The sequence below is a fragment of the Mixophyes fleayi genome, chromosome 11 (genome assembly GCF_038048845.1).
Source record: "Mixophyes fleayi isolate aMixFle1 chromosome 11, aMixFle1.hap1, whole genome shotgun sequence".
NCBI lineage: Eukaryota > Metazoa > Chordata > Amphibia > Anura > Limnodynastidae > Mixophyes > Mixophyes fleayi.
The window spans coordinates 4481094-4493657 of record NC_134412.1 but is presented as its reverse complement, the minus strand read 5'-3'; the positions used below and the strand labels follow the sequence as shown (position 1 = coordinate 4493657).

Here is a 12564-nt window from a genome sequence, read left to right as displayed (position 1 = left end):
GCTCCGTCCTGATGGGAGTGAGGACCCTGAGGGAGGGGGCCAGTAGTTGTCCTGGAAGGAGGGTTGTCTGGGGCAGGTGTGAATACGATTAATAAGTTTCATAAACCTTTACAGACATATTCAGAGTCCTTTAAACAGCTATTTATAACCTTATGCCAAAAGAACGATTGATTCAACGTGTAGCTCTCCGATTGTTGTGGGACTACAGGTCCCAGCATGCTAGCCTCAGGCTGAAGTGACAGGTAAGCTCAGCTTGTTGCAGAGAGTGGCTCTCTGAGCTGTGACACATGGACCAATCCTGGCCAGTGACCACAGCAGCTGTGGTCTGGCCCTACATGTCCGGATCACCCTGACCACAGAGGAGATATATACAGGAGAGCTGCTCCGTTTCTCTGGCGCTCAAACCGCCCCCATTTGCCAAAATCAAAAGTAAGACTGGCTCACATTTTCCTGCTCCTAGGGTGTTGCTATCTGCTGTCCTATCATCTCCTTACTAATGTGCAACTTGACACGAGCTCCAGAAATATCAGGGCAGGGTTCTAGCCCCTCCAAAAACAGCCTTTCTGCCTGGAGCACATTCCAGGTCTGGGAGTGAGGGCTGCCGGCGTGTTTTATGGGAGAAGCAGCATAGGTTCAGGGATGCTGGAACCCTGGGACACACGTGTGGCGGACAGTGTATATGTTCTAGTCACACCAAGGGGCATATAAGGAGCAGGAATCAGTGTCTGTCCATCTGCTGCTTCAGGGCTCAGGCAACTGGTTTCTACAGCTGCTGCGGAACCTCAGGTCCAGACAGGTTTCAAAAAGCATGCTGGGGTTTGTAGTTCACCAACAGCAGCTTTCTCTTTACTCAGTACTAAAGGACAGGGGCAGACTTTGTTTTTAGGACCATTATCTGCTGAACTCGTATCCTCCCTGTAATTTGTAAAGAACATTCCTGGTATTAGGAAAGGTCTGTATACAAAGGACAGGAAAGACATCGAGGTCAACCAATTCCGATAATGTCTAGCGGGTGTATCGGTAGTTATTAAAGTACTAATAGTCAGAAAATGTTGTTACTTTATAGCAATTAGGCCCCTTCATTGTGAGAGGAACAGTGAGGTTTAAGCATGAAAAAGAAAAAACAAAAACAAAATCAAAAGACACACACACACACATATATATATATATATACACACACACACTAAAACCTGTGTCCCAGACATTTATTTTTATTTGCTAAATGCTACTAGAAAAAATTATTGATTGCTATGATTTTTCTGTGAATTCTTCTTCCAAGCGTCCCCAAATGTGCGCAATTAGGAGCAAAAGCGACTGAAACCGCGTCCCAAGATGTTAATGCGTCAATGAGGCGTCTTCTTGCAGCAGAGTAACAAACATACAGCAGGTTTACAGCTCCGCTACAGCCAGTAGGGGCCTGGCCTCTTGTTTAGCTGTAGACCCATGTATGGAGCCAGTATGATTTCCATTATACATGTTTGCGTTACGGAAGGGGAAAGGTATAATCAGCCGCCCGCTACAGAGCCATCTGATGCTGCCATGCTGGACGTTATACACAGCTGAACATGCCAGTATTACTAGGGTTTGTTTATTTGACTTTGCAGCGTACACTTCAGAGACGCCAGCACCTCCAAGCACTAGATAATCTGCCAGCTGACTGGGGCTCACAAACACATGACGGCTTCAGAGCGGACCCAGTCTACAGCTGGGTAAACGTCAGGCCACACAGCGCGAGCAGCGGCTGCACGGGAAATGGACATAAATACAACATATTAACTATTGCATCTTCACGGACCAGGCTATGATATTGATTCAGTACCTACTGTTATCAATGTGTAATACAACAAGTACATAACACCGCAGGTTACACATCTTTTAACTAGATCCTACAACCTGTAATGACCTGAAGCCAGGAACTAGCACAGAGTCCGTAATCACCAACTGCCCAGAGCCAGGAACTAGCACAGAGCCCGTAATCACCAACTGCCCAGAGCCAGGAACTAGCACAGAGCCTGTATCCACCAACTGCCCAGAGCCAGGAACTAGCACAGAACATGTAGCCACCAACTGCCCAGAGCCAGGAACTAGCACAGAGCCCGTAATCACCAACTCCCCAGAGCCAGGATCTAGCACAGTGTCTGTATCCACCAACTGCCCAGAGCCAGGATCTAGCACAGAACATGTAGCCACCAACTGCCCAGAGCCAGGAACTAGCACAGAGCCCGTAATCACCAACTGCCCAGAGCCAGGAACTAGCACAGAGCCCGTAGTCACCAACTGCCCAGAGCCAGGAACTAGCACAGAGCCCGTAATCACCAACTGCCCAGAGCCAGGAACTAGCACAGAGCCCGTAATCACCAACTCCCCGGAGCCAGGATCTAGCACAGAGCCTGTATCCACCAACTGCCCAGAGCCAGGATCTAGCACAGAACATGTAGCCACCAACTGCCCAGAGCCAGGAACTAGCACAGAGCCCGTAATCACCAACTGCCCAGAGCCAGGAACTAGCACAGAGCCCGTAGTCACCAACTGCCCAGAGCCAGGAACTAGCACAGAGCCCGTAATCACCAACTGCCCAGAGCGAGGAACTAGCACAGAGCCCGTAATCACCAACTGCCCAGAGCGAGGAACTAGCACAGAGCCCGTAATCACCAACTGCCCAGAGCCAAGAACTAGCACAGTGCCTGTAATCACCAACTGCCCAGAGCCAGGAACTAGCACAGAGCCCGTAATCACCAACTGCCCAGAGCCAGGAACTAGCACAGTGCCTGTAATCACCAACTGCCCAGAGCCAGGAACTAGCACAGTGCCTGTAATCACCAACTGCCCAGAGCCAGGAACTAGCACAGTGCCTGTAATCACCAACTGCCCAGAGCCAGGAACTAGCACAGTGCCTGTAATCACCAACTGCCCAGAGCCAGGAACTAGCACAGTGCCTGTAATCACCAACTGCCCAGAGCCAGGAACTAGCACAGTGCCTGTAATCACCAACTGCCCAGAGCCAGGAACTAGCACAGTGCCTGTAATCACCAACTGCCCAGAGCCAGGAACTAGCACAGTGCCTGTAATCACCAACTGCCCAGAGCCAGGAACTAGCACAGTGCCTGTAATCACCAACTGCCCAGGGCCAGGAACTAGCACAGTGCCTGTAATCACCATGGCACTTTACAATTACGGCAACAACAGCTTTGCAGAGGGGCTCCAAGACCCCCTGTTCTCTCTATATGCAAAGGATTAAATACACTGCCTTGCTTTAACAGTGTACTGGCCGATACTGGAACTGGTTGTCTAGATTACACCATCAGCCTTATTTCTGCACATAATTATATAAACTATTTGAACTCTTTCTTCCAGATTCCCTAATACACCTTTAAACAACGCAGGGGGAGAATTGTGAAACTCACATAAACGAGAACATAGCAACCAGCACAACAATACTAACAAATTAATGCGGTCCAGACACGAGATGCACGCTAAGTATTAGGGGGGGTGTAGGACGCCCAAAGACATTGTGATGTCCCCGTATTTCAGAAAAGTATATTTCCGATTTCTGTTACAAGACGTATGAGTGATACAACAGATCAGTGTCGACTGCCAAAAACAAAAAAAAAATTGATGCAACTCAAAACGTTTCTGCAAAGTCGATGCTAAATATTTTCATTGTTCCCCTGAGGGCAGTGGAGAGTTTTAAAGAGAGATTTAATAATGATTAGTACTAGTAATCCTGATTTCACTCGCGTATATACAGATCTTCAGCCAGTTCAGGAAAACAATGTTAAAGAAATGATTATATTGGTCAGTCGGCTCCAGCCACACAACTGGAAGGCATCCACAAAATATTTCATGACAATAGCAAGCGCCTCTGCTCACTTGAGACGTTCTGGGCCAAACACATAAAGAGCGATTGGCTCAACTTGTAATGGGCTCTCTGGTTTTCGGTAACCTGCAGATACACGTTAGACGTACTATCCTGCAATCAGATTAATGGCTGAGAAAAAGCAGATCCGATTGGGACATAAGTGGTAGTCAGCGGGCTGCATGCTATAACTACAGCATCTGGATTTTATGGGATAAGAGGAGAATTCAAAGCATAACAAAGCACGCCAACATGTGTTGTGAAAACATGGCATATGAATCATTTCAGCTCTGCCCCTCCTGCATGTACCCTCCAGCCTGTTCCTCTCCCCTTCTCATACAAACACCGTAGATTAGTAGAGCACAGACACAGGTTTGCATTTACTCTAAAAATTCAAGTCCTGTTGTGGAGTGATAATGGACATATACCCCACACGTACAGCAGGGAACCACCCTTAATACAACCTCCACTCCTTTTATCTTCAAACAGCAATCCTAGAAAATGTATTTATTCTTTTAAACATAAATCACTGTGGCAGGCTATAAGAATGTTCGTATTTACCATTTTCCTTCGATTTTTGTGCTATTAATAAGTTAGGATTCTGGACTACCATGGCAACCACAGTTACATGACACATGATGTATTGAGCAGAGAGGCTTTAGAATGCCCCCGTCTGCACTGCAGCATCTTCCTTCTCCCCACTTTGCCATCACAACATGTGGAGAGCCGAGAGCCTTGTGTCTGTGTAGCAGGCTGTGTCTGGCAGCCATTTTTGCAAGCACGAGAGGTTTTGAAAAATAAATAAATGATTTGAGGGTGGATAGGTAGGAAATATGTCCAGATGCATGCTCTTCTATGTGGCATTGCTGCTTCAATTATCTCACTTAGCAAAATAAAGTGTGAATTCTGCACTGCTGTGTATTGTGCCTATTCTGTATTTTAGAAGTAACGTCCTCACTCCGCCCACTGCCAGCTCCTCCCCCTCCCAGCTCCTCCCCCTGTGTACCTCCCAACTGTCCTGATTTCAGCGGGGCAGTTTTAATTTTATGGCTCCGTCCCGTCTGAGGACATGTTTGTCCTGATATTATATTAATATTCCCAGTGGGAGTATTGGGGGAAGGGAGATATCCAATAGGCAGCCTGGCGCTGCCCCTGCCCACTCTCCCGCTCAAATGATGGACTTGCTGGAAGGCAAGCGCTTGTCCTGTGCAAATTCTCCACCAATGTCAGCATCTTGTTCCGCCAACTCCTTGTCTTTGGCAGGAATCTAGGCTAGCCTGACCAAACAGCAAGGCGACGAGACCGAAGCAGATTTAGCACTGTGCAGCCATTGTTTCTCACTTTGTAAGTGACCGTCACTGAGTAACAATTCAATAAAGTCTCTGTTTGGATCAGTAGTGTGAGTATATTTCCTGAAATTCGGTTCCCTCCCCAACTCTCACCAAACAAAAGGAAACTTTCTCCCATCACATGAGCAGCATGGTGGCTCAGTGGTTAGCACTTCTGCCTCACAGCGCTGGGGTCATGAGTTCAAATCCCGACCATGGCCTTATCTGTGTGAAGTTTGTATGTTCTCCCCGTGTTTGCGTGGGTTTCCGGCTTCCTCCCAGAGAGTGTGTGTGTGTGTGTGTGTGTGTGTGTGCCTTTATCACCAGCCATTCAATGCGGTGTTGTCAATAGACCTACAGACAGGAAGTGTGGTGTGCATGCAAACAAATCCCCCCCATGATTGTAGCGTTCTTCAGGCCCTTGCATGCATACATGCATACATACATCTGTGCAGCACGGTGGCTCAGTGGTTAGCATCTTCTGCTTTAAAGCACAGGGGTCATGAGTTCGATTCCCAACCATGGCCTTATCTGTGTGGAGTTTGTATGTTCTCTCAGTGTTTGCGTGGGTTTCCTCCGGGTGCTCCGGTTTCCTCCCACACTCCAAAAACATATTGGTAGGTTAATTGGCTGCTAACAAAATTGACCCTAGTCTGTGTATGTATTAGGAAATTTAGACTGTAAGCTCCAATGGTCCAGGGACTGATGTGAGTGAGTTCTCTGTACAGCGCTGCGGAATTAGTGGCGCTATATAAATAAATGGTGATTATCACCACTATTTATCCAAACCGTTAGGATCAACCAACTGAACCACACGATATGCAACCTCAAATAGATTGATCACATTATACTTGTGAAACAATAATATAAACAGATAAATCACATCTTATATTGATGTCCACTCAAAGTCACACAATGTATGTGTAAAAGCTATTGTTACAGACCTAATCAATAGGTGCATCATTGGAAAGTGGTGGAAGAAACAACGATCATTTGATTTCCAACCTATATGGGTGCAGTTCCTCCTACATGCCACTAGGCTGACGCGTGCTCTGTGCTATGTAATTGTATAGGAGCTGCACCAACCTGGGCAATTAATCAGAAAGGTTAAACAAAAGCGCAAATCCTCCGATGTTTAGAATCTAAGAGACGACCTCTCTATGTGAATATAAAGTTTCACTTTGTGTTTGATTGTCTTTAACCTTCAGAGAGGAGAATAACGCAGGGTCCGTAGACGCAGGACAAAGCCTCTGCCAGACCTGGAGAGAGAGTGGTATAAACACGTAGTGGGCAGAGAGCCAGTTCCACATACTGATGTTATCTTCTGATGGGTGGCTGTTTTTAGGATTTTTTTTTTATGTAAGTGAACATAGAGGTACAGGGCAAGTTAAGAAAAACACAGACACTGCCAAGCTCCCACAATCCAGCTCTGGAGACGCCCAGCTCGTCGGGAACAGGGTTTAATCGGAGTCAAGAAATTATTACACAGCATGAACGCTGCACACACACTATCGCCCTAGGAGAGTGACAGACGTAGGCCACATCCACAAGTGTACACAGAATCCAAAGGCAGTCTCGCTTTACCCATTCCTTGCCAGGAAGGCTTACTAAGAACACCAGGAATCCAGCCGACACTCCGATCCGTCATTTGGGCCTCTACGGAACTATAAAGCTGGGGCGAAGAAATATCATAACATTATGTTGTCGCAGTGACAACATAACTACGCTGCAACTCGTTACCAGAAGATCTCTTCATTATTTTAAGAATCTATAGATTATTCATATAGTGACCACGCTAGAGATCTGCTCCAGTTACATCTCAATAAAAGTACCCGTCGTACACACCGGGGTGTAAAAACACTATAAAATGCCTCAATGATGTCACTAATTTCTAGCAATGTGATAGGCTGCTGCATTGTCATGAACACTGGCTCAGCAAACATGGCCGCCTCCACCGCAGTAACAAAGGCCCGTCAGGAACTCAAATGTTATATAGATGTCCCATCATTTGTACAACATTCAATACAAGACAGAGGTTGTTGGGGAACAGACTACATATTGCATTCAATACATTCATGTTAGTACGTAATGTGATGAAATAAAGCATTGCTCACAGAAGCCAGTGTAATAGTGTCTCCAGGGGCGAAATTAACATGAAGACAAAATAATAAGAATGAATATGTAACTCCAGCCAGAAGACACTATAGGCAGTCAATCGGCTTTAATTAATCTAGCGAAATAAGACATACCAAATTTCTATCGGACAGTTCCAATTCCCAGCGGTATAAGGGGTGCAGTGTCTGGAGGAACGCCATGGTATGTGCTGATTGGGGGATATTCCGGAACCTTGGCAGCAAAAATCTGATTGGTTGCAGGTTTGCATTTGTCCGCAAATGGCCCATATGAAGGTTGTGTTTAAACTACAATTTAACTTTAAAAGGAATTGTGTTTGAAAGACCCCTGCTCTTATCAGGCGTTACATTACATATCTGAGCAGACACTTTGGCAGGACACAAAGTAATAGCAATTTTAAAGAACAAAAAATACAAGTTTCAGGGAAAACCACTTTGTCAGAACCTCGGACCGTGGTGCTGCCAAATTTTCTATATTTTTTACTTATTTTGGAGATGGAGATTACAACATCAGTGAGGAGGGGGCGAAGCGGGGAACGGTTCCAGCGCCTGTGCACTCTACGTGGGACGTAAAACTGTTCATTATCCGCTTAGTGATTTAGGTCAGGGCCCGGGGCTAGGCAAAACATCTGTAGAATTTAGGAGCCAAAACACCCAACATCTAAAAGCTATTGGATCTATTAAAATTGTTTCCACCCTATGACAACTTTTTTGGTCTATATAGACTCTCCTGTAACTATCCCTAAATGTATTTCTTTATCTTTCAAGCCTTTGGGTGCAATTTCCTAGAGGTGGAAACCTTTCCCCACCTTTTCCTACCATGCCGACAGCAGAAAATAAAGATCTACCAAGAGGAGGGGGGGGCGGGGGGGCGAGACTTGTGCAGTTTATAGGACACATGCAGAGCTTCACATTCAATACAATTCTATTAACAGAGCAGTTTTGTATCATATCCAAGGGCAAGAAAACTCTTTGTACATGATATAAAGCCTCTGGTGACCAACACAGGATAAAGAAAGAAAAACCAGGGAAAAGTACATGAGGAAAGTCACAGGAAGGTCTGGACCAATCAGTAAATGAAGGTTATCTAGAGGTGATGCCCACCCTTGGATACCAGAATAAACATAGAACGATGTGTCAGACTCACTATCAGAGACAGCACCGATTTCACCGGCTATGCCAGGAAAACAATTGGGCGAGGCAGAGGAGGATATATCTTATTATTAGGAAAATATTCTCTTGGAAAGTCTCCATGTGATGCGTCTCTGCTGGATAAGAGCAGAGTTATTTCATGATCAAAGCTGGGGACTGTGTCTATTCACTCCACACAGCGGCTCATAGCACGCCCTCGCCTCAAGAACACCTTACAGTGCTGGCAACTTTCTACCTAGAGAACCTCATATCTAGGTTCCTGCTTTTCCATCTTCATAATCTACAAGCAGCATCATTGCAAGCTGTATAAACAGGAAACTGATGAAACTACCGAAATGTTGTGTCCTGGATTCTGGGATGGTGTTATTAACAACGGTAGAGGGAAAGGATAACTCTCCTAAACCCCTTCAGTGCTAAGGATGAGTCCCACTCGTCCTTAGCACATATGGGATTCAAAATAATCAAAATGATACTTCGCCGCACCCCATCAGTAATTCCTGCTGGTAGGGGCTTGGGGTAGAGGCGGCTCAGAATGATACCATAGCGCCAGTGCACTACATCGTAACTGACCATGCTGGTGCTCAGTAACAATATTTAAAGAGCCAGAAGTTGGGGGAGGGCACTAAAAGTACCCGTTCTCTCCCACACCGACTCCTAGACTCCGGCTTACTGAAGACTCCCTCTAGTGATCAGGCTAAAGCAGTGAATATGACATTTTCTCAGTTCAAGACACCCTTAGGATCTCCATAATTTTTTCAAGGCACCATTGAACCAAAATAATTTCTAAGTAGTCCCCCGCTTTGCTTACCACCAGCCCTGGCCACGGCACACCAGCACACAGTTTGGGAACCACTGGACTATAGTGGCCAAAAGGAAGTCTGTGATTGGTTAGCAGTGCAGGCAGCTTCCTATTGGTTTCTATAACAACATCCACAGACTGGTCACTAGAGGGAGCTTCAGTAAGCCGGAGGTAACGCGGAAATTTATTACAATTCTCTTATATAAATGATCCCCACGATCCAAGTTTTTTAAATGCATAATTTTAGTGGCGTTAACCTTTAACACTAAGCCGACTCTAGAAAACGCTACAATAATTTTACTTCTAAGAAACTGTTCTGCCTCACTAACAAATGCTGGGTTTAGAGCGTGTTGGGGTATGGAAAGGGGGTCCAATAAGTCTGCTGCCAGCAGTTCTCGTGGCAACTCATGGCAAGTCATTTAATAGGGCCAAAATAAAACGGCTTTTAGTGTTCTAGGAAACGGAAAAAATATTCTTTGCTTCAGAGTACAATACTCCAGCACATTGGCATGCAGGCATGAAACTACCCGCTCCGTGCCAAGCCCTATTTTTCCATTTAATAAGTTTCATCTCACCTACGAGTGCTTCCTGTGGAAGGGAAGTGTGCTGGGCTTGTTGGCTGGGATCTGTTAACGCTTTCCTAGCGCATCGGGACATGACTAAGAAGGTTCTGTCACTCAGAGCGGTGAATCTAGGGAGGGTGCACAGGTGCAAAGACCGGGCCCAGCAACTTGTACAACAAAATGTCATTTCCTGATGATTTCACCTTATAGCACTGTGAATAAAAATAAACCGATTTTGCATGTTCAATTTTACATTCATCCATTAAATCTCTCTACCCAAGCAGCCTCCTACAACCGGCCAAATGCCCATATGAGGCCCTGTAAAAGATTATATATATATACACACACACACACACACACACATATACATACACACACACACCAATACATACATAATGTTTTTTTGTTTTACTATTTGGTTTATGAATGGTTAATAAAAGTTACAGGTTATAGAATTTCATGCAAGATTTAAATGTACTCAGTGAATAAGAACTTCACATTAACTTCCGTCTGAGATGAAATGATTCCTTTGTGTACTTGTACATATGAACAATGTGCAAAGTGGCTTCATCACACCGATGCAGTTTAGACAATATTGGCAACATCACAGTTTACCCTTATTGGTAAATACGCTGCATTACTGGCGTCACAAGTGCGAGAGAATCACTCAGCAATCCGGTTATCAAAATAATTCATTTTACAGCTAAAATTCTGCCCTTACATATGTAAAGTATCACTCAGCATCGGGGGACGGACCACGTACAAGAAGATATACAAAGCAAGAGATCCGTGCAGAGAAGTTCACGCATCCTTCCCAGGTGGCTAAAGACAACATTAGCCAAGCGTGCAGGCTCAAGTTTCATATTGGAATACATTAACTTTTGGATTTTTAAGATCTCCACCCATAAGTGAAGATGTAATATTGGATTCAGTTTATCATGTTAAGCAGTAGATCCGATATCATCCAGTGATCTGCAGGGAGCTGTACCAGGCAGCAGCAGTTGTCGACGCCCCGCCTACTGCACAAGAGAAACTGGAGGGATCACAGGGATAACCGCTCCAGCCTTTCTGAAGGCTGTTGGGAAATTTGGCCCCATCTTTCAATGGGATTCCTGAAATGTGGTCTACTGCGTGGGGGAGATCTTTATCTACACAATGCCAAGTTATCGTAGATGACTTCTGCTCCGATAACATCCTGAAACAGTTACATATATCTGTGAACGTTATTAAAGGATCTTTTACATAGGCCAACCTTTAGGTCTAAGTGTAGTCAGTTTTCAATATGACCACAGGTCGGCAGCCAAACTGGACAGATCTGGTGGTCTGTTAGAGCGGTCGGCAGCTGCCCACATACCCACACACAGACGTGTACCAGTCATCTGCCCGAAAAAATTATCAGATTGTTTGCATTCAGATTGTTTGCTTTTTTTCGGCTACATACGAGAAGATATCAGATCGATTTGCCCATAGCACCGAGTGCAGCCAACTTAAACCTGAAACAGAGTTTGCTGGAACAGGAAAGTTGTCAGACTTAAGAACCAAGTGATTGTTCTGGTTAGTGAGAAGCGGACATCAACGTTGGTGTAACACGTGTGGAAACAAAGCAGGTTTATGAGATTACAGCGTTAACGCAACGTTCATACACCTTTACATACAGCCAGTTTAGAGTCGCTCTGCCTGTTCCTGGCGAGCATCTAATATTACTAGACAAAATCCAAACAATGAAAGGCACATGTAGCCCCGAGTGCAACGTGTCATTGTAAAGGACAAAGCAAGACAGATTCATTAAAAAAAAATACATCAGCAGAGACACATTCAGCCTTGGAAACTCCAGGACCCGTCTCCCGGTTCAGGTTCCGAGCAGTTACATTGACGAACGGCGGATTTTCATCACCCCGCATAGAAGAGAATGGACGGATAATGGTCACGGCTGGGATTAGGACAGTTTATCTGGAATACATCCAGGAATGTAATCTTTAAACATAACAATTACAAATACACTGGTTAGTATGGCTCAACAATACAAACAGTTACACAAATACAAGAAAAACAATGGCTGAGCCGGAGCATTAAGCAGCTGCACTAAAGATTTATTCTCCAAAACATTTAGAAAAGCTGCATTACGGTTTCTAGAAAGGGAGGGGCCGCGCAATTAAGACGCCCGCTTAATGACAAACACTGGGACAATAAAAAGGAGGATGTCACGAGATCGCAGCAATATGTCCGTGTGCACAGAAACTTATCCCTGTGGTTTGTGGTATCCCACTGATCTGCAAACACAATCATAATTATGTTGTTTATGGGGTAGCAGTGCATGCAGCTCTGCTCAGTACAGTCCCCTGTGTACACGCAACATACATGAACATCTCAATCAGCTGGTCGTTCGGGCAGATTTACAGTCAGCATTTTTATCTACTGATGACGGTCATCAGTTTTGTGGCCACGCACGCTGTGTCCATTAAGCTGTCCCCATCTTTTATGTTGTTGCTTCCAAACTATTAAAGGTCTGTCCAATTAAACCATTATACAATAGCGGCACACAATACAATCTGTGTGTTTTTAATCGGTTTGCAAGTAAAAAACGATCCATTGCTTCATGCACGTTACAATTCTAATCTGACAATAGAAATACAATTTCGGTTGTGGGATTGTTAAACTTTAGTCCTATAAATACAAATAATCAGTATCAATACGATCCCTCTTGATGACAAGCTCCCATCCAATCTGATAAGTC

The 12564-nt window shown here is 45.0% G+C and overlaps 1 protein-coding gene across 2 annotated transcripts in view; it reads right to left on the bottom strand.

Moving 5' to 3' along the window:
- Positions 1-12564, bottom strand: part of MICOS10 (mitochondrial contact site and cristae organizing system subunit 10) — a 34831-nt gene that overhangs the window by 9856 nt on the left and 12411 nt on the right. The window contains exon 1 of one of the 2 annotated variants that reach the window (XM_075191490.1): positions 9843-9939. The exons of the other annotated variant lie outside the window; for it this stretch is intronic. Within the exon in view, the coding sequence (XP_075047591.1) occupies positions 9843-9924 (82 nt within the window). The 5' untranslated portion in view covers positions 9925-9939. Of the gene's footprint in view, positions 1-9842; positions 9940-12564 lie in introns of those variants that run through there. 2 annotated transcript variants of the gene reach the window in all.